Source organism: Elephas maximus, chromosome X (genome assembly GCF_024166365.1).
Source record: "Elephas maximus indicus isolate mEleMax1 chromosome X, mEleMax1 primary haplotype, whole genome shotgun sequence".
Classification (NCBI taxonomy): Eukaryota; Metazoa; Chordata; class Mammalia; order Proboscidea; family Elephantidae; genus Elephas; species Elephas maximus.
Genome location: NC_064846.1, coordinates 50,887,903 through 50,910,379, shown reverse-complemented (window position 1 = coordinate 50,910,379; position 22,477 = coordinate 50,887,903). Strand labels below are relative to the sequence as shown.

The 22,477-nt window shown below is 36.8% G+C and overlaps 1 protein-coding gene across 4 annotated transcripts in view; it reads right to left on the bottom strand.

Moving 5' to 3' along the window:
- RBM41 (RNA binding motif protein 41) overlaps nt 1-22,477 on the bottom strand; it is a 53,102-nt gene that overhangs the window by 10,138 nt on the left and 20,487 nt on the right. For all 4 annotated transcript variants that reach the window (XM_049872007.1, XM_049872009.1, XM_049872008.1 and 1 more), the window contains one exon: nt 4,886-5,289. In XM_049872007.1, the coding sequence (XP_049727964.1) occupies nt 4,886-5,289 (404 nt within the window). The remainder of the gene's footprint in view (nt 1-4,885; nt 5,290-22,477) is intronic.

Genomic DNA, 22,477 nt, shown 5'->3' with positions numbered 1-22,477 from the left:
CTCACCAGTTACTTATGGTCCATACTATTTCCTTTGATATAAGAATTTTTAAAAAATCAAGAGGACTTCTGGTTGAGGTGGCTCTCTCAGTTCTTGCTTAGATATGTCTTCTCTACTCCAAAAACATACATACACACAGATATACACATATATATATATATATAATACATACACATATCTGTATATACATATACACAACTGTATATATGTATGTGTATGTATATATAAAATCTAACCCACAAAAAACTACAGCATATATATTAATATATACATATATACACACAAAAAGTTAAAGATACAGTTAAGCTGAAAAACAAGATAAACATTTCTGTAAAAAAGAAAAACAGAAACTTTAAGAGATAAGAGAGGATGAAGCTCCTCCTGGTATCCCTGTGAAATACACAGTATTATTTTGCATGCTTTGAACTTTATATAAATGGCATTATACTGTATGCATTCTTATGCAGCTAACTTTTTACCCCTTTTTAAATAGACTTTAATTTTTAGAACAGTTTTAAATTTACAAAAATATTGAGAGATAGTACAGAGTTGCCATATACTCTGCACTCAGGTTCTCTATTATTAATATATTAGTATGATATATGTGTTACAATTAATAAACAAACACTGGAACATAATTATTAATCAATCCATAGTTTATTTAGATTTCCTTAGTTTTCCCTAAAGTCCTTTTTCTGTTCCAGGATCCCATCCAGGATACATTACATTTAGTTGTCATGTGTGCTTAGGATTGTCTTGACTGGTAACTTCCGACTTTTTCGGCTTTTGATGACCTTGACAGTTTTTGAGGAGTACTGGTCATGTATTTTGTAGGACTCTCTACTACTGAAATTTGTCTGGTGAGTTTCTCATGGTTAGAACAAGGTTATGGGATATTAGGATGAAGACCACAGAGGTAAACTGCCATTTTCATTACATCATATCAAGTGTACATAATACTCACATGATTTATGACTGTTGAAGTTGGTCTTGATCACTTAAATGAGGTAGTAATTGTAAGGTTTCTCTACTGTAAAGTTACTATCCTCTCTCCCCCTTTCTGTGCTGTAATCTTTGAAAGGAAGTCAATATGAGCAGCCTACACCTAAAGAATGGGGAGTTATTCCTCCCGTTCCTTGAGGGTGGAATACCTACATGAATTCTTCCGCAAGGGACAGTTGTCTTTTTTCTCTCATTTATTTATTTATCCAATCATTTTTCTATATCCATATGGACTCATGGATATTTATTTTATATTTTGGGTTACAATCCTATACTAATTTAGTTTTTGCACAAGTCATTCCACCTGTGAACATTTGAAGCTCTTTCATTTGGCTCCTGTGCTCCTTTGACATACACCCATCAATTTGTTTGTGTTGAGTACTTCCTTACCCTCTGGTACTACCAAGATGCTCCAGGCTAATCTTGCATATTTCCTGCCCCAGTCCTCGAAACATCCATTTTTCCAAGAAGCCCTGGTTCCTTTTATTGGAGAATGGTGTTAGAAACTAAGATCTGGACGTTAGGATTATTAATACTACTGGACTGTCATTTCTTCTAGACTCTCTCAGCTGACAGATCAAAAAATATATATGCAACCTGTATATACACATACCTATAAATATTTCTATAAGTAACCATCTGTATCTATATTAAGTTAGACATGAGTTCATTCTGATGTCTCCAACTTTAATCCATTACCACACGGATCATACTAGGCTCCTCCCCTTGCTTGTATGTAAGTTCTCACTCTAACAGGGAGACCATTATCTGCCACCCATTCACCTAACTGTTCCATTCCAGTATACATGTATGGTAGTATCAGAATTGTTAACCCATACCACCATGGGAAAAAATTTTATCAACTAGAGTGTAGTGCTTATGTGCAATTCATTTTGCTTTCAGTCTTCCAGATGCCATACATTTCCAAAGATTCTTAGGTCAACAATTTTTCTCCACATTCCCTTCAGTGAGGTTGTTTTATATAACTGTAATGCAGTTAGATTTTCTTGTAACAGTCTACCATCTTTCTTGGGATCCTCTAACTTCCTAAATGATTTTAAAATATTTATATGCACAGCATACAAGAAATGTGTTTTATCAACTCTGCAAAGGCATTCAGCCATGCAGATCATAACAAATTATGGATAACATTTGAAGAATGATAATTTCAGAACATTTAATTGTGCATGTGCATAACCTGTACATGGATCAAAGGTAGTAGTTTGAACAGAACATGGGGATACTGCACGGTTCAAAATTGGAAAAGGCATGTGGCAGGGTTGTGTTCTTTCAACTTACTTATTCAATCTGGATGCTGAACAAACAATCCAGGAAACTATATAAAAAAGAATGTGACATCACGATTAGAGGAAGGCTCTAACAACCTGCGTTATGCAGATGACACAACCTTGCTTGCTGAAAGTGAAAGACAACTGGAAGCACTTACTGATGAAGGTAAAAGACTACAGCCTTCAGTATGGATTACACCTGAACATGAAGAAAATGAAAATCCTCAGAACTGGACTGATAAACAATATCATAATAAATGGAGAAGAAATACAAGTTGTCAACAATTTCATTCTACTTGGATGAACAATCAATGTCCATGGAAGCAGTAGTCAAGAAATCAAATGACGTATTGTATTGGGCAAATCTGCTGCAAAAGAACTCTTCAAAGTTTTAAAACAGCAAAGATGTTACTTTGATGACTAAGGTGCATCTGACCCAAGCCATGGTCTTTTCAATTGCTTCATATGCATGTGAAATTTGGATAATGAAAAAAGATGACAGATGAAGAATTGATGCATTCGAACTGTTGTGATGGTGAAGAATACTGAATATACCGTGGACTGCCAAAAGAATGAAAAAAATCAGGCTTAGAAGAAATACAACTAGAATGTTCCTTAGAAGCAAGGATGGCAAGACTTCAACTCGCTTACTTTAGACATGTCATCAGGAAAGACCAATCACTAGAAAAGTGCGTCATGTTTGGTAGAGGGCCAATGAAAATAAGGGAAACCATCAATGATATTGACATGATAGCAGGCCACAACAATGGACTCAGACATACCAACAATCATGAAGATGATGCAGCACCAAGCAATGCTTCATTCTGTTATACAGAAGGTCACCATGAGTCGTAGGTGACTCAACAGCAACTAACAACAACAAGATTCATTCAATTTCCTCTAGTGTCCTTGTTGTTATCTCCCCTGTTGTTTCTGAGTTTCCATAAAAAATCCTTAAATAGAGTTTGAGTCTTGGAGCTTTTTCAGCTATAATCCACTGTTACTTACTATACTAGAACCCTGTTGATATGGTTATAAGGTTTGGGCAGGGGAAGCATTCAATCTTATGATTGAAACTCAGTTTTTCATTGGCCCTGCATACCTGGGCTATAGCCTTCAGAAGCACTTCTTAGCTTTTTTATCCTTTCTCTTACCTGAGACACCAAGGCTAGAGGGGGCTAGAGCTGGCCAATTACATCTACCCTAGGTCAGGTAAGGTTTTGGTAATGTATTTTCCCTTGGAGGACAAACCTGTGTTATGGAAAGTGCTCTGGGCCTATTTCAAAATATTTAACAGGAAAATGGATAAATGAATTATAGTACTTTTCTATAATGAAATACTACATAGCTCATTGTACACTGGAAATAAACTTCAAAAACATAAATATTGAGCCAAAAAATCAAGTTGTAGAAGAATATTCAGAGTATGTTATAGCTTATGTAGTTTTAAAATGTGTAAAACTATATATTGTTTAAGCACTCGACTGCTAGCTGAGGGGTTGGTGGTTCAAATCCACTCAGAGGCGTTTCGCAAGACAGGTCCAGCGATCTGTTTCCAAAAGGTCGCAGCCTTGAAAACCCTATGCAGCAGTTCTACTCTGAAACACATGGAGTATAATATATAATGCTTTATCTTTTTTTAATTAAGCAAATATGGAAAATGCTAAGACTTGATAAAGATGGCTGGCTGAGTACAAAGTTGCTTGTTATATTATTCTCTATAACTTTTAATATACTAGTTATATTTCATAATAAAAAAAATTATGAAGCTACTCTTGAACTAACAGCAACAGTATATTAGAAATGCAAACATGAAGGGAAACTGTTTTAATAGCCCTAATCTACAACGCCTTTTTTAAAAAAAACTCTGGGACAGTAAGAAACTAAGCTTATTTTTTGTTTTTGTTTTTTAAATTAGACATAACAAAGTAAGTATATGTTCCAGGAATTTGTGTTGCCTCTTTGGGTGGCAGGATTAATGAAGAGTTTTCCATTCCACATGTAATGTATACCATGAATGTGAAATAATGATCTGATCAATAAAACAAGAATTAATTACAACTTTACGTAGTTACATGTTTGCCAATTTCTCAAGAATTTAGAAGACCTGTGCTTGTCATTGCTGCTTAGCTACCAGTAACATAAGTCATATTTCATACGAAAGCCATGTAGAGCATTCTGAAGAGAAAGCTCATGTGGTAAACTCTACTCACAACCAGGCAGTCAATTATCTATTGATTAATTCCAGAGGCACAATAGGTACTGGATATGGTGGTCCTATGAATATTACTTTATTATTAGAGGTTACTGTTCCTTCAATTCAGGGCTTCTTAGTGGGTATGAACTTGAGTCTCATACAGATTTCTTTACAATTCCAAGGGTAGCTCAGGACATTAGAAAAGCAAAAAGTGCATTATAAGGATATGCTACTTCTGTGCTATGCAGAGAATGAACAGTCAAGGTCAAGGACAAATATAATCACTGTGCCTATCTTGTGATTCTTTGGTATAATCAAAGCTATTTCAAAAGTATTGCTTTAAGTAGAGGGAAATAAAAATGAAAATAACCCATTTTTTTTTTTATGTGGCCTATACCTTGTTTGGCTCCCCTGGATTATATGAAGAAAACATAGGAATTTTTCGGATCTCTTCCTCTGACAAACGATTTCTCTGGATCTCATCTTCTGGGACAAATTCTATTGGCTGCGTCAGCTTCTTAGGCCCAGTCCAACACTGCTGAGGTGAAAAATCAATGACTTTTGCCACATGGAGACTGGGACCTTTACCCTGTGCTGCCTGTTTTCCCTTGTCCTGGAGTAATGACGGGTTCTCAGCTGTGCCACTATCTCCCACTGATGTAGCTGACACCAGTGAGTGGGAAGCAAAGGGTTCACCTCTCATAAGTTGGAACTCTTCAAGACGTTTTTTCATTATCATCTCTTGGTAAAAATTTTCCAGGTTGTTCATGGGATCACCTTTGTTCTTCTTTTGGGGATCATCTGGATCAAGACAAAGAGATAGGGAAGTTCTACAAAGCCTACCAATACAACCTTTGATAAATTCATAAATTAAATCTTGGATCTCAGATATAGAAACTCTGCTGGGGCAGGTCTTTATAACCTGTGATAAATGACAACTGTATATAGCTATCTTATTACATTGTATCCCAAGCAAAGCTGGGACTATGGCGAGGCAAGTGAGGCATCCAGGGTGCAGAATGTAAAGAGGCACTCACTCTCAGGATCATGTAAGTGCATGCACCTCTAACTGATAAGGGCATTAAAAATATATAATCAGTATGGCATTATCACACTTAACAAAATTAATAATAAATAATTTCTTAGTATCATATAATAAAAAAATTTTTTTTATAATACCAAGTTCAAATTTAAACTGAAAGATATCTTTTTACAGTTGATTGTTCAATTCAGGATCTAAAAAAGCATTTGACTGTTGCGTCTCTTAAAAATCTCTTTTATTCTAAAATAGTGCCCTTTCCTTACAATCCCCCAACCCATTTTTTCTCCATACCATTGATTTATTAGAGAAACCAGGTCGTTTACAGAACAAATGGATTTGGCTAATTGTTTCCTTGTGGTGTTGTTCAACTTATTCCTCTAACCACTGTATTTCCTGTGAATTGGTAGTTAAATATAGAGCTGTGCTATCTAATACAGTAGCCACTACTAGCCGCACGTAGCTATTTAAGTTCATTTTTAAAGTATCAGTTCCTCAGTCCCACTAGTCACATTTCAAGTGCTCAAAAGCCACATGCGGTGAAAGGATACCATATTGGACAGAGCAGATAAAGATCATTTACATCATTACAGAAAGTCAAATTCGACAGTGCTGATCTAGAGATTTGATTAGATTCAGGTTTAATTTCTCTCTCTCTTTTTTTTTTAGGCAAAAAATGGTGCTGTGTACTTCCAACTGCATTATATCATAAGGTATATAATGTTTGGTGGTTCCATTTTTAGTGACACTAAAATTGATCGGTGGATTCAGGTAGTGTTAGTCTAATCTCTCCATTACAAAATTCTCCTATTTACCCTTCACCTAATGGCTTTTGCACCCACTAATTTAATGACCATGGCCTTAGCACCCACTAATTTAATGACCATGGCCTAGATCTATTAATTTATTAAGAGTTACAAAATTAGGACCTCCTAATTCTATTATGTCTCTTTCATTTACTAGCTGGGAATTGTATAATGAACTTACCATCATCAACTATTTCATTTCCCTAAATACAGTTCATAGAGGAAAGGCAGGATAAATGCTTGATTCTTTTCCATTATTTACCAATTATTAGAGTAATGAGTTGATAACCTAGAAATGTCCAATGGTAACCAACGATTATTGTTAGTGTCATTAGGAGATGACTTATTTTATACATATTTGATGTGTTTCAATTAAATGTAGTCATGATTTTTTTGAATGATCAAATTATCCCACCCAAACCTGGAATATTTCTCCAAGGATTCCTGGTTCCTTTTAGTGGGAAATGGTATTTAGAAACCACAGCGTGTTGCTAGGGGTGTTCACTGCTGTTGGATTATTGTTGCTGCTAAGCCTTTTTCAGTGGACAAAGCTAGGAAACATACTTTTAAGAAAAAATAAATCATGAGTTTTATTGGTATTTCCAGTTCAAATTTAAGATTACAAAGCTGTTACTTCTTGATTTTAGACTTGTATCTCTTTTCTCATATGCATCAAATCTTGGCTCCTCATAATATTAACAAAAGTATTTACTAGCTTTTTCCTACAATTTCCTTATAATATAGAATTACATATATATATATATACATATACTATAAAAAAAACTATAGAATTTTAAAGTCAATAATAATACCAGTATATTACTAACTGATATGGATTGAATTTTGTCCCCCCAAAACAGTGTTGGAATCCTAACCCCATAACTGTGGATGTCATCCCACTGAGAATAGGGTTTTCTTTGTTATGGTAATGAGGCTCTATCAGTATAGGGTGTGTCTTAAACCTAATTACTTCTGAGTTATAAAAAAAGCAGATTAGACATAGGAGCAAGCACAAATGGGGGCAGGGAAATGGATGTCACCTGAAGATGGCCAAAAATGCCGGGGCTACAGAAGCTGAGACAAGGATCTTCCCTCAGAGTCTACAGAGAGCCTTCCCCTGTAGCCAGTGCCCAGAATTAAGACTTCTAGACTCCTAAACTGTGAGAAACTGAATTTCTGTTCTTTAAAAGCCACTCACTGGTGGTATTTTTGTTACAGCAGCACTAGCAGACTAAGACACGAATAATAATAAAACCACTGAGTACAGTTTTATATTTCTTTGCAGTTACTTTTATCCTTGGAATATATCCCATTAGGAGTAGAAATATTATGTTTTAAAGTCACTATAGTAATTGTTTTCTTTGTGTGGTTATGCTACTAACTTTATTTATAGTTAGGTTCATTTGCTTCAATTTGTTTTTGAACTTTAGGGATTAATTTTTTTTTTCATTTTTGATTTATATTTGTTTTTAAATTATGCAACACATTTAAATGGGCCTAATGTAAAAACTGAGCCCTGGTGGTGCAGTGGTTAAGAACTCGGCTGCTAACCAAAAGGCCAGCAGTTTGAATCCACTGGCCACTCCTTGGAACCCTATGGGGCAGTTCTACTCTGTCCTGTAGGGTCACTGTGAATCGGAATTGACAGCAATGCTTAATATAAAAACTGTGTAACACAGTGCCTTCACAGAAGTCTCATTTCCATCTCTATCCCCTTCATCCTGTTCCCTTCTTTCCCTATAAGTAATAGTTTTTATTAGGTTTCGGACTATGGTTCCATTGTTTCTTTTTTGAAAATAAAAGCAAATTAAAAAATCCGTTGCTGTAGAGTCAATTCCGACTCATAGCAACCCTATAAGACAGAGTAGAACGGCTCCACAGAGTTTCCAAGGAGCACCTGGTGGATTCGAACTGCTGACCCTTTGGTTAGCAGCCATAGCACTTAACCATTACACTACCAGGGTTTACCCAAAAAACCCAGTGCCATCGAGTCGATTCTGACTCATTGCGACCCTATAGGACAGAGTAGAACTGCCCTATAGAGTTTCCAGGGAGTGCCTGGCGGACTGGTTTAGGCATATATATATATTTAATTAATTGCTTACCCCCTTCTCCCATGTAAAAGAAAACTTACTATTAACACTTTCTGTAACTTTTTTTTTGTACTTAACAATATATCCTTGAGGTAGCTCCATATTAATGTGTAGAGCTCTTCCCCTTCCTTCTTATAGCTACACAGCACTCCACTGTATGAATAAGCCACAGTTTATTTGACTACACCCCTACTGATGCACACTGGTATTCTACCTACTCTTTGGCTATTACAAATGTGCTCATGAACAACCCTGTGCATACAGGATTTTGTATTTTTAAAGTATATTTCTCTAATAGATTCCAAGAAGTGGTATTGTTCAGACAAAGGGCAAGTGTATATGAAATTTTCTATATATTGATAAATTCCACTCTGTGGGAGTTACACTATTTTGCACTTCCATCAGCAAGGTATAAGTGTATTTATGGAAGGATTTATTAAGACAGAAAAAGCACTAACCATCAAGGAAAAGACTGATAAATTCAACTACATTAAAAATACCATAAATACCACAAAAAGATAGGGGGAAAAAGCCACAGAATGGGGAAAGATATTTGCTACACAAATAAAAGATAAAGAACTTGAATGCAGAATACATAAATAACTCCTACAAATCAATAAGAAAAAGGTGAACTACTATTAAGAACAGAGATAAATGACTGAAAAGGTTCTTCACAAAAGAGAAGATACACATAGATAATAAATAAAAAAGTGCTCAGTTGTCAATGACCTAAATATAAGAACTGAAACTATTGAACTCTTGGGAGAAAAATAGGGATATGGCATCAAGACTTAGTTTTTGACAATGGAATCTTAGATATGATAACCAAAAGCATGAGCAAAAAAAGAAAAAATAAATAAATTGGACTTAATCAAAATTAAAAACTTTTCACCAACAAATTACATAGCCTAGATGAAATGGAAACCCTGGTGGCGTAGTGGTTTGGTTGGGTAGATGAAATGGACATATTTGTAGAAAGACAAAATCATCTAAATTAATTCAAGAAGAAATAGAAAAATTTAAAAGACCTATAACAAGTAAAGAGATTGAATCAGTAATAAAAAAAAAAGTCCAAGATAAGGTGGCTTCAATGGGGAACACTACCAAACATCTAAAGAAAAGTTGAAATCAACCTTTCTCAAACTCTTTGTAAAATAGAAGAGGAAAAAATACTTCCTAACTCATTCAAAGAAGCCAGCATTACCCAGATACCAAAGGCAGATAAATATACCACCTGAAAAGAAAAATACAGACCAGTATCCCTTATAAATATAGCTGCAAAAATTAACAAAATAGTAGAAAACCGAATCTAATACTGTACTAACAGGATTATACACTATGACCAAGTGGGATTTGTCCCAGGAATGCAAGGATGGTTCAACATTAGAAAATCATCCAATGTAATACTTAATAGGACAAAGGAAAAAAAAAACCATAAGACCATCCCAACTGATGCAGAAACATCACCTTTTCATGATTAAAAACATTCAGCAAACTAGGAACAGAAGGGAAATTCCTCAACATGATAAAGGGCATTAATGAAAAACCTACAGCTAACATTGTACTCAGTGGAGAAAGATTGAAAGCTTTCCCACTAAGATCAGAAACAAGAAAATGATTCATGCTTTCACCACTGCTATTGAACATTACACTGGAAGCTCTAGACAGAGCAATTAGGCAAGGAAAAGAAAGAGAAGGCATCCAAATCAGAAAGGAAAAAGTAAAATTATATTGGTAGATGACATTATCCTATATATAGAAAATCCCAAGGAGTCTACAACAAAGCTACTAGAGCTAATAAATTAATTTGGCAAAATTGCAGGGTAAAAGATTGTTATGGATTGAACTGTGTACCCCTAAAATATGTGTTGGGATACTAACTCCTATACCTTCAGATATAATCCTATTTAGAAATGGTTTTCTTCGTTATGTTAATGAGGCCATATCAACGTAGGGTGTGTCCTAAACCAAATCACTTTTGAGATATAAAAAGAGCAGATTAGGCACAGAAGCAAAGAAGCACAGATGGGGAAGACAGATGCCATGCCATATGAAGATCATCAAGGAGCCAAGGAACAGAAGCTGAAAAGAGACAAGCACCTTCCTCCAGAGCCGACAGAAAGAAAGCCTTCTGCTAGAGCCAGCGACCTGAATTTGGAATTTCAGCCTCCTAAGCCTTGAGAATATAATTTCTGTTCACTAAAGTCACTCACTTGTGGTATTTTGTTATAGCAGCACTAGATAACTAAGATAAAGATCAACACACAAAAATGAGTTGTTTTTATACATTCCAGCAATGAACAAGCTGAAAAGGAAATTTAAGAAGACAATTTCACTTACAATGGTATCTAAAAGAATAAATGCCTAGGAAAAACTCAATTACAGACCTGAAAGGATAGTACCTTAAAAACTATAAAACATTGCAGAAAGAAATTAAAGAAGACCTAAATAAATGGAATGACATCTGCATTCATAGACTGGAAGACTTAATGTTGTTAAGCTGTCAAAACTACTCAAAACGATCTACAGATTCAACACAATACCTGTTAAAACTTCAACAGCCTTTTTTTGTAGAAATAGAGATGTTGATCCTCAAATTTATACGGAATTGCAAGGGGACCTGAACAGCCAAAACAATCTTGAAAGAGTAGAACAAAGTAGGAGCACATACTTGAAAACATACTATAAATCTCCAGTAATCAAAACAGTCTGGTACTGGTATAAGGATAGAGACCAAACAAATACAATTGAGTCCAAAAAACAAAGAAACATTTATGGCCAATTTGTTTTTGGCAAAGGTGCTTAGTCCATCGGGACAACTGGATCTTCACATGCAAAAGAATACAGTTGAATCCATACCTCATATCCTATACAAAAATTAACCCAAAATGGAGAAAACTCTTAGAAGAAAACTTAGGTGTAAAGCTTTTGGACTTTGTTTTTGGCAATGGATTCATAGATATGACACACAAAATACAAGCAACAAAATAAAAAATAGAGAAACCGGACTTCATCAAAATTAAAAACTTTTATGCATCAAGGGACATTACCAAGAAAGTGAAAAGACAATCTATATAATGGGAGAAAATATTTGGAAACCATTTATCAGGTAAGGGTTTAATATTCTGAATATATAAAGAACTCCAACACAATAGCAAAAAGACAAACAGCCCAATAAAAAATGGGCAAAGGACTTAAATACATGTTTCTCCCTTGAAGATACAAAGGGCTATTACACATTGAAAAGACATACTTAACATCATTAGTAATTATGGAAACCTCACTGCTAGTTATGGAAATTCAAATCAAAACCACAACGGGATACCACTTCACACCCACTATGACAGCTACAATTAAAAAAAAAGGAAAATAACAAGTGTTCGTGGGGATGTGAAGAAACTGCAACACATGTGCATTGCTGGTAGGAATGTAAAGTGGTGTAGCCATCATGGAAAATGATTCGGAGGTTCCTTGAAGTTAAACACAGAATTGCCATATGATTCAACGATTCCACTCCTAGGTATATACACCAAAGAACTGAAAGCAGGGACTCAAACATGTACTTGTACACCTATGTTCACTGCAGCATTATTCACAATAGCCTAAAGGTGGAAGCAAACCAAGTATACATCAAGAGATGAATAAATAAAATGCTATATATCCACACAAGGGATATTATTCAGGGATTATTATTCAGCCATAAAGAGAAATGAAATTCTGATACCTACTACAACATGATGAACCTTGAATACATTATGCTGAGTGAAATAAGCCAGATAGAATAGGCAAATGCCTAAAGACCAAAGTAGATTAGTGGTTCCCATGGGCTGGGGGAACAGGGAATGGGGAGTCAATGCTAAAAATAAATAAAACAAAACATTTGTGCATCAAAGGACTTTATCAAGGAAGTGAAGAGACGACCTACAGAATGGGAGAAAATATTTGGTAACCATATGTCAGAAAATGGTTTAGTAACCAGAATATATTTAAAAGAAAAAAAAAAAAACTCCAACAACTCAAAAAACAGGGGAACACCCCAATTAAAAAATGGGCAAAGGACTTGAATAGACATTTCTTCAAAGAACACATACAAATGGCCAAAAAACACATGAAAAGATGTTTAGCATGTTAAGTAGAAGACCTAAGGTGATATATACAGTATGATTCATTAATATAATGTTTAAAAAGAGGCAAAATTAAACAGTGCCTAGTGCTGCATATATGAGTGGTAGAAACATAAAGAAGTCAGGACAGTGGTTACATCTGCTAAGGAGGGGACTGCCATTTGTGAAGGGTATATGGGGCTTTTGTAGTACTGGCAATGTTCTATTTAATAATGTGACTGGACATATGTTTTAAGTGATCTTTAGCATAATCCTTCTCACTCTAAAAAATATGGCTTAAAAACAGTGAATGAGAGTGATGTCAGTAAGATGGTGGCATAAACAGCTCCACATTCCTGAACCCCCACAGAAACAACAAAAAACAAGCAGAAACTAAAAGGACCAACTTTGTCAGAATTCTGGAAACCAGTCAAAGGTTTATATCAACTATGTAAACGCTGAATCAAGAAGAAGGCAACTTCATTGATTCTTTGAAAGGATCAACAAACCACTGGCCAAACTGACAAAAGGAAAATAGCAGAGGACGCGAATAACCCAAATAAGAAATGAAATGGGGGATATTACAACAGACCCAACTGAAATAAAAAGGATCATAACAGAGTACTATGAAAAACTACTCCAACAAATTTGAAAACCTAGAGGAAAAGAATAAATTTCTAGAAAGACACTATCTACCCAAACTAACACAAACTAAAGTTGAAAATCTGAACAGACCCATAACAAGTGAAGAGACTGAAAAGGTAATAAAAGAAACAAAAACAAAAAAAAGTCCTGGCTGGCTCAGATGGCTTCACTGGAGAATTCTATCAGACGTTCAGAGAAGGGCTTATACCAGTACTACCCCAACTATCTCAATACACAGAAAAGGAAGGGATACTTCTGAATTCATTCTATGAAGCCAGCATATCTGATACGAAAACCAGGCAAAGACACCACAAAAATAGAAAATTACAGACCAGTATCTCTCATGAATATAGATGTAAAAATTATCAACAAAATTCTAGCCAAGAGAATTCAGCATCATATCAAAAAAATAATACACCATGACCAAGTGGGATTCATACCAGGTATGCAAAGATGGTTCAACATTAGAAAATAAATCAACATAATCCACCACATAAATAAAATAATCACATGATCATCTCAAACAATGCAGACGAGGCATTGAACAAAATCCAACACCTATTCCTGACAAAAACTCTCAACAAAATAGGAACAGAAGGGAAATTCCTCAACATAATAAGGGCATCTACACAAAACCAGGCAACCCTGGTGGTGTAGTGAGTGGTTAAGAGCTGTGGCTGCTAACCAAAAGGTCAGCAGTTTGAATCCACCAGGCGCTCCTTGGAAACTCTATAGGGCAGTTATACTCTGTCCTATAAGGTCGCTAGGAGTCAGAATAGACTCAACAGCAATGGGCTTAGCTTGGTTTTTGGTATACAAAACCAAGGAAACCCTGGTGGTGTAGTGGTTAAGAGCTATGGCTGCTAACCAAAAGGTCGGCAGTTTGAATCCACCAAGCACTCCTTGGAAACCCTATGGGGCAGTTCTACTCTGTCTTACGGGGTCACTATGAGTCAGAATTGACTCGACAGCAGTGGATTTGGTTTGGTTTTCTGATATATAAAACCAACAGCCAACATCATTCTTAATGCAGAGAGGCTGAAAACATTTCCCTGGAGAACAGGAAAAAGACATTCCTATTTAACACTGTGCTGGAAGTCCTAGCTAGAGCACTAAGGCAGGAAAAAGGAATAAAAAGAAATAAAGGGCATCCAAACTGGTAAGGAAGAAGTAAAACTGTTGCTATTTGTGGATTATATGATACCATACATAGAAAACTCAGAAGACTCCACAAGAAAAATATTGAAACTAACAGAAAGATTCAGCAGAAACTAGCACGATGTAAGATAAACATACAAAAATCAGTTGGATTCCTATACATCAATAAAGAGAACAATGAAAAAGAAATCAGGAAAACAATTCCATTTATAATAGCCCCTAAAAAAAATAAGATACTTAGAAATAAATTTAACCAGGGATGTAAAAGACCTATACAAAGAAAACTATAAAACACTACTGCAAGAAACCAAAAGAGACCTACATGAATGGAAAAATATACCGTGCTCATGGATAGGTAGACTCAACATTGTGAAAATGCCAAATGTACCCAAAGCAATCTACAAATACAATGCAATCCTGATCCAAATACCAACAGCATCCTTCAAAGAGATGGAAAAATCATTAACTTTATATGGAAAGGGAAGAGGCCCTGGATAAGTAAAGCACTATTGAAGAAGAAGATTAAAGTAGGAGGACTCACACTACCTGACCTCAGAACCTACTATACAGCTCTGGTAGTCAAAACAGCCTGGTACTGGTACAATGACAGATACATAGACCAATGGAACAGAATTGAGAGCCCAGACATAAATCCATCCACCGATGGTCACCTGATCTTCAACAAGAGCCCTAAGGCCAGCAAATGGGGGAAAAGACAGTCTTTTTAACAAATGGTACTGGCAAAACTGGATGTCCATTTGCAAAAAAATGAAACAGGGCCCATACCTCACACCATACACAAAGACTATTTCAAAATGCATCAAAGACCTAAATATAAAACCCAAAACTATAAAGATCATAGAAGAGAAAACAGGGTCAATGCTAGAGTCTCTAATACATGGCATTAACAGGATATAAACCATAACTAACAATACACAAACACCAGAAGATAAGCCAGATAACTGGGATCTTCTAAAAATTAGACACTTAATGCTCACCAAAAGAGTAAAAAGAGAACCTACTGACTGGGGAAAAAAAATTTGGCTATGACAAATTTGACAAAGGTGTAATCTCTAAAATCTACAAGAAAATCTAACACCTCTACGATAAAAAGACAAATAATCCAATTAAAAAATGGGCAAAGGTTATGAACAGACACTTCACCAAAGAAAACATTCAAGTGGCTAACAGGCACATGAGGAAATGCTTGTGATCACTAGCCATTAGAGAAATGCAAATCAAAACCAAAATGAGATACCATCTCACCCCAACGTTACTGGCATGAATGAAAAAAAAAACAGAAAATAACAAATGTTGCAGAGGCTGCAGGGAGATTGGAACTCTTATGCACTGCTGGCGGGAATGCAAATGGTACAACCATTTTGGAAAACAATATGGTGCTTCCTTAAAAAGCTAGAAATAGAAATACCATATGATCCAGCAATCCCAATCCTAGGAATATATACTAGAGAAATAAAAGCCGCCACACAAATAGACATTGGCACACCCACGCTCACTGCAGCATTGTTCACAATAGCAAAAAGATAGAAACAACCCAGATGCCTATCAACAGATGAATGGATAAACAAACTATATCATATACACACAATGGAATACTACACAACAATAAAGAACAATGAATCTGTAAAGCATCTCACAACATGGATGAATCTGGAGGGCATTATGCTGAGTGAAATCAGTCAATCATGAAATGACAAATATTATATGAGACCACTACTATAAAAACTCATGAAAAGATATATACATAAAAAGAAACAATCTTTGAGGTTACGAGGGAGGGGAGCGGTGAGGAGGAAAAAACACTAAATAGACAATAGGTAAGTGGTAACTTTGGTGAAGGGTAAGACAGTATATAAAACTGGGGAAGCCAGCACAACCTGTCCAAGGCAAGGTCATGGAAGCTCCATAGACACATCCAAACTCTCCAAAGGACCAAATGACTGGGCTGAAGGCTGTGGGGACCATGGTCTTGGGGAGCATCTAGCTCAGCTGGCATAACATAGTTTTTATACTTTAGCAAGTAGATTCTGGGGTCTTAAAAGCTTATGAGTGGCCATCTAAGATACTCCACTGGTCTCACTTCATCTGGAGGAGCAGGGAATGAAGAAAACCAAAGACACAGGGAAAGATTAGTCCAAAGGACTAACAGACCACAAGTACCACAGCCTCCACCAGAGTGAGTTCAGCACAACTAGATGGTGCCTGGCTATCACCATCGACTGCTCTGATAGGGATCACAATAGAAGGTCCCAGACAGGCTGGGGAAAAATATAGACCAAAATTCTAACTCTCACACACAAACACACAGACCAGACTTACTAGTCTGACAGAAACTGGAGAAACCCCAAGAGCATGGCCCCCCAGACACCCTTTTAGCTCAGTAATGAAGTCAATCCTGAGGATCACCCTTCAGCCAAAGATTAGACAGGCCCATAAAACAAACAAGACTAAATGGCCACACCAGCCCAGGGGCAAGGATGAAAAAGCAGGTGGGGACAGGAAAGTTGGTAATGGGGACGAGAAAGGGAGAGTGTTGACATGTCATGGGGCTGGCAAGTAATGTCATAAAACAATATGTGTATTAATTGTTTAATGAGAAGCGAATTTGCTCTGTAAACCTTCATCTAAAGTACAATAAAAAAAAGAAGAAAAAAATCTGTATGGGATCAAATCGACAACAGCAACTCAAAAGATTAGATAGGAAACGTAGGGGGCAGCGAGATTATGCTAATGGGGATGGAACAACTCAGAAAAGGAAGGTGAGAATGGTTGCACAATTCAAAGAATGTAATCAATGCCACTGAATTGTACATGTAGAAATTGTTCAACTGGTGTATGTTCTGCTGTGAACATTCTCAACAATAACACCAAAAGTAAAATAAATTATTTTTTAAAAAAAGAAGGCTGGGCCAAGATGATGGAGTAGCCAGACACTTCCGGTGAACCCTCTTACAACAAAGACCCCAAAAAACAAGTGGAATGATTATATTAACGACAAGCTAGGAGCCCTGAGGAAACCCTGGAGGTGTAGTGGTTCAGCGCTACAGCTGCTAACCAAAAGTTCAGCGGTTCAAATCAACCAGGCGCTCCTTAGAAACTCTATGAGGCAATTCTACTCTGTCCTATAGGGTTGTTATGAATCGGAATTGACTCGATGGCAATGGGTTTGGTTTTTTTTTATTAAGGAGCCCTGAACTTCAAAGGCAAAGTTAGAAAATGGACTGAGTGGCAGAAGGAGGAAGAAATGGTTCAGAAGCGGAGAGGAGTTACCAGACCTGAATTGCCGGGAACCCTCAGGCACCATTCCTGGGAGTGACTGCAGCGGGCTGGTGGTAGCGTTCGGCCACAGTTTCCTCAAGGGGAAGCAGGCAGCCGCACAGCCTACTCACACCTCCAGAACCAGAGAAGAATGGCACTCTCAGCAAAAGCTAAGTACTTGCGTATATTTGACCATGCCCCCAGCCCCCAAGCCGGCTTCACTGGCTATTGAATTCCCAGGGCCTGAGATGGGTCCTGCCGTGTGCTCTGAGCCATTCTCCCACCCTTGAAGAAGGAATAAATTCACAACCGGGGGAAAAGATAATCTGCCAGCTCCACTGACCTGGGGAGCTCAGGACAGAAGCAGATCCTGTCCAGGCATAAATGGTCTGTGGACTTTGAATACCTTTTCCCCCTGCATGGACCTGCATGGGCCTGTTCCAGGAGAATAGGCCTGTGTTGGCAGACTGAAACTGTTTCAGCTGTGTGGTAGAGAGGTGGGTGTTTGATGTTTGACACCGCTTTGCCTATTAAATAGGGTCCTCACCTACCCACTTCAGGGGCCTAAGGACTGGTGGCTCCACTCAGGTCACCCAGCCACCCGCGACAGAGGTCCAAGGATAATTTCTACTGCCCAGTCCTTACAACCAAAAGTATTGGGTGCCCATGGTCCATCTGCAGAACCCACCTACCTATGCACTCTAGGGAACAGGGACGTGCTTTCTTCACAGATACTTGGGGGATGGTTTTCACCCCGCCTTATTCAGAGTATGACCCCCTCCTGCAACCAGATACAGGTAACTACACCAATCACCCCTCTAAGGCTGTAGGACAGAGCCTGTACCACATACTTGATGACCAACTACCTGAACACCTGAGCTGAATCCATACAAGAAAAGTGAATGGCCTCCTAGGCTCGTACACCTGATAACAGCTCTAGCCATCTGGTGACAGGACGTTAGAGCTTCAAAGGCAAAAATAATCAAGCTAGCTCAGTCAAGCAACCTATTTGGGCAGATCAAAATAAAAACAAAAACAAAGCAAGAAGCTGGGATACAGTAAACAAACTTAAAACAAACGAATACAATAACTTACAGATGGCTCGGAGACAACGGTCAATATCAAATCATATAAAGAAACTGACCATGATCACTTCAACAAGCTCTCAAAACAAAGAATCAAGGGATCCTCTGGATGAAGGTACCTTCTTGGAATTATGGGATGCACAATACAAAAGATTCATATACAGAACTCTTCAGGATATCAGGAACGAGATCAGGAAGGAAATCAGGCAATACACAGAACAAGCCAAGAAACACACAGACAAAGCAGTTGAAGAAATTAAAAAGGTATTTCAAGAACATAAGGAAAAATTTAATAAGCTGCAAGAATCCATGGGGAGAGAGCAATCAGAAATTCAGAAGATAAACAGTAAAATTAAAGAATTAGACAACTCAACAGAAAGTCAGAGGAGCAAAATTGAACAAGCAGAAGGCAAAATTGGTGAGATTAAAGATAAAGCACTTGGCACCAATACACTTGAAGAAAAATCCGATAAGAGAATTAAAAAAAAAATGAAGAAACCCTAAGAATCATGTGGGACTCTATCAAGAGAAATAACCTACGAGTGATTGGAGTACCAGAGGAGGGAAGGATAACAGAAAATACAGAGAGAATTGTTGAAGATTTGTTGACAGAAAACTTCCCTGATATCATGAAAGATGAGAAGATATCTACCCAAGATGCTCATCGAACTCCACATAGGGTAGATTTTAAAAGAGAGTCACCAAGACATATTATAATCAAACTTGTCAAAACCAAAGATAAAGAGAATTTTCAGAGCAGCCAGGGATAAATGAAAAATCACCTACGAAGGACAGTCAATAAGAATAAACTCAGACTACTCGGCAGAAACCATGCAAGCAAGAAGGCAATGGGGTGACTTATATAAAGCATTGATGGAAAAAAAATTGCCAGCCAAGAATCATACAACCAGCAAAACTGTCTCTCAAAAATGAAGGTGAAACTAGGACATTCCCAGAGATACAGAAGTTTAGAAAATTCGTAAAAACCAAACTAAAACTACAAGAAATACTAAAGGAAGTTCGCTGGTTAGAAACTCAATAATATCAGATATCCCTCTGTATGCTGCCTACAAGAGACACGCCTTAGACTTAGAGACACAAACAAACAAAAACTCAAAGGATGGAAAAAAATATATCAAGCAAACAACAATCAAAAAAGAGCAGGAGTGGCCATATTAATTTCTGACAAAATAGACTTTAAAGTTAAATCCACCACAAAGGATAAGGAAGGACACTATATAATGATTAAAGGGACAATACACCAGGAGGATATAACCATATTAAATATTTATGTACCCAAAGACAGGATTGCAAGATACATAAGACAAACTCTGTCAGCACTGAAAAGTGAGATAGACAGCTCCACAATTATAGTAGGAGACTTCAACACACCCCTTCGGTGAAGGACAGAACATCCAGAAAGAATCTCAGTAAAGACATGGAAGATCTAAATGCCACAATCAACCAACTTGACCTCATAGACATATACAGAACACTCTACTGAACAGCAGCCAAGTATACTTTCTTTTCTAGTGCACATGGAACATTCTCTAGAATAGACCACATATTAGGTCATAAAGTAAGCCTTAGCAGAATCCAAAACATTGAAATATTACAAAGCATCTTCTCTGACCATATGGCCATAAAAGTGGAAATCAATAACAGGAAAAGCAGGGAAAAGAAATCAAACACTTGGAAACTGAACATTACCCTGCTCAAAAAAGACTGGATTACAGAAGACATTAAGGATGGAATAAAGAAATTCAGAGAATCCAATGAGAATGAAAACACTTCCTAACATAACCTTTGGGACACAGCAAAAGCGGTGCTCAGAGGCCAATTTATATTAATAAATGCACACATCCAAAAAGAAGGGCCAAAATCAAAGAACTATCCCTACAACTTGAACAAATAGAAAGAGAGCAACAAAAGAAACCCACAGGCACCAGAAGAAAACAAATAATAAAAATCAGAGCTGAACTAAATGAAATAGAAAACAGAAAAACAATTGAAAGAATTAACAAGACCAAAAGCTTGTTTTTTGAAAAACTCAACAAAATTCATAAACCACTGGCTAAACTGACAAAAGAAAAACAGGAGAGGAAGCAAATAACCTGAATAAGAAATGAGATGGGCAATATTACAACAGACCCAACTGAAATTAAAAGAATCTCATCAGTTTACTATGAAAAACTATACTTAAATTTGAAAACCTAGAAGAAATGGATGAATTCCTAGAAACACACTACCTACCTAAACTAACACAAACAGAGGTAGAACAACTAAATAGACCCATAACAAGAGACTGAAAAGGTAATCAAAAAACTCCCAACAAAAAAAAGCCCTGGTCTGGACGGCTTCACTACAGAGTTCTACCAAACTTTCAGAGAAGAGTTAACACCACTACTACTAAAGGTATTTCAGAGCATAGAAAAGGACAGGATACTCCCAAGCTCATTCTATGAAGCCAGCATATCCCTGATACCAAAACTAGGTAAAGACACCACAGAAAAGAAAATTACAGACCTATATCCCTCATGAACATAGATACAAAAATCCGCAACAAAATTCTAGCCAACAGATTTCAACAATATATCAAAAAAATAATTCACCATGACCAAGTGGGATTCATACCAGGTATGTAGGAATGGTTCAACATTAGAAAAACAATCAATGTAATCCATCATATAAATAAAACAAAAGATAAGAACCATATAATCTTATCAATTGATGCAGAAAAGGCATTAGAGGAAGTTCAACACCCATTCATGACAAAAAAAAACTCTCCGCAAAATAGGAATAGAAGGAAAATCACTCAGCATAATAAAGGGCATTTATACAAAGCCAACAGCCAATATCATTCTAAATGGAGAGAGCCTGAAAGCATTGCCCTTGAGACCAGGAACCAGACAAGGATGCCCTTTATCGCCACTTTTATACAACATTGTGCTGGAGGTCCTAGCCAGAGCAATTAGGCTAGATAAAGAAATAAAGGACAACCAGATTGGTAAGGAAAAAGTAAAAGTATCTCTATTTGCAGATGACATGATCTTATACACAGAAAACCCTAAAGAATCCTCACGAAAACTACTGAAACTAATACAAGAGTTCAGCAGAGTATCAGGATACAAGATAAACGTACAAATATCAGTTGGATTCCTGTACACCAACAAAAAGAACATCGAAGAGGAAATCATAAATCAATACCATTTACAGTAGCCCCAAGAAGATAAAATACTTAGGAATAAGTCTTACCAGAGACGTAAAAGATCTATTAAAAAAAAAAAAAAAACTACAAGACACTACTGCAAGAAACCAAAAGAGACCTACGTAAGTGGAAAAACGTACCTTGCTCATGGATAAATGGATAGGAAGACTTAATATTGTAAAAATGCCTATTCTACCAAAAACAATCTATAGATACAATGCAATTCCAATCCAAATACCAATGACACTTTTTAATAAAACGGAGAAACAAATCACCAATTTCAAACAGAAGGGAAAGAGGCCCCGGATAAGTAAAGCATTACTGAAAAAGAACAAAGTGGGAGGCCTCACTCTACCTGAGTTTAGAACCTACTTTTTTATACAGCCACAGTAGTCAAAGCAGCCTGGTGCTGGTACAACAGATACATAGACCAACGGAACAGAATTGAGAATCCAGACATAAATCCATCCACATATGACCAGCTGATATTTGACAAAGGCCCAAAGTCAGTTAAAAGGGAAAAAGGCAGCGTCTTTAAGAAATGGTGCTGGCATAACTGGGTATCTATCTGCA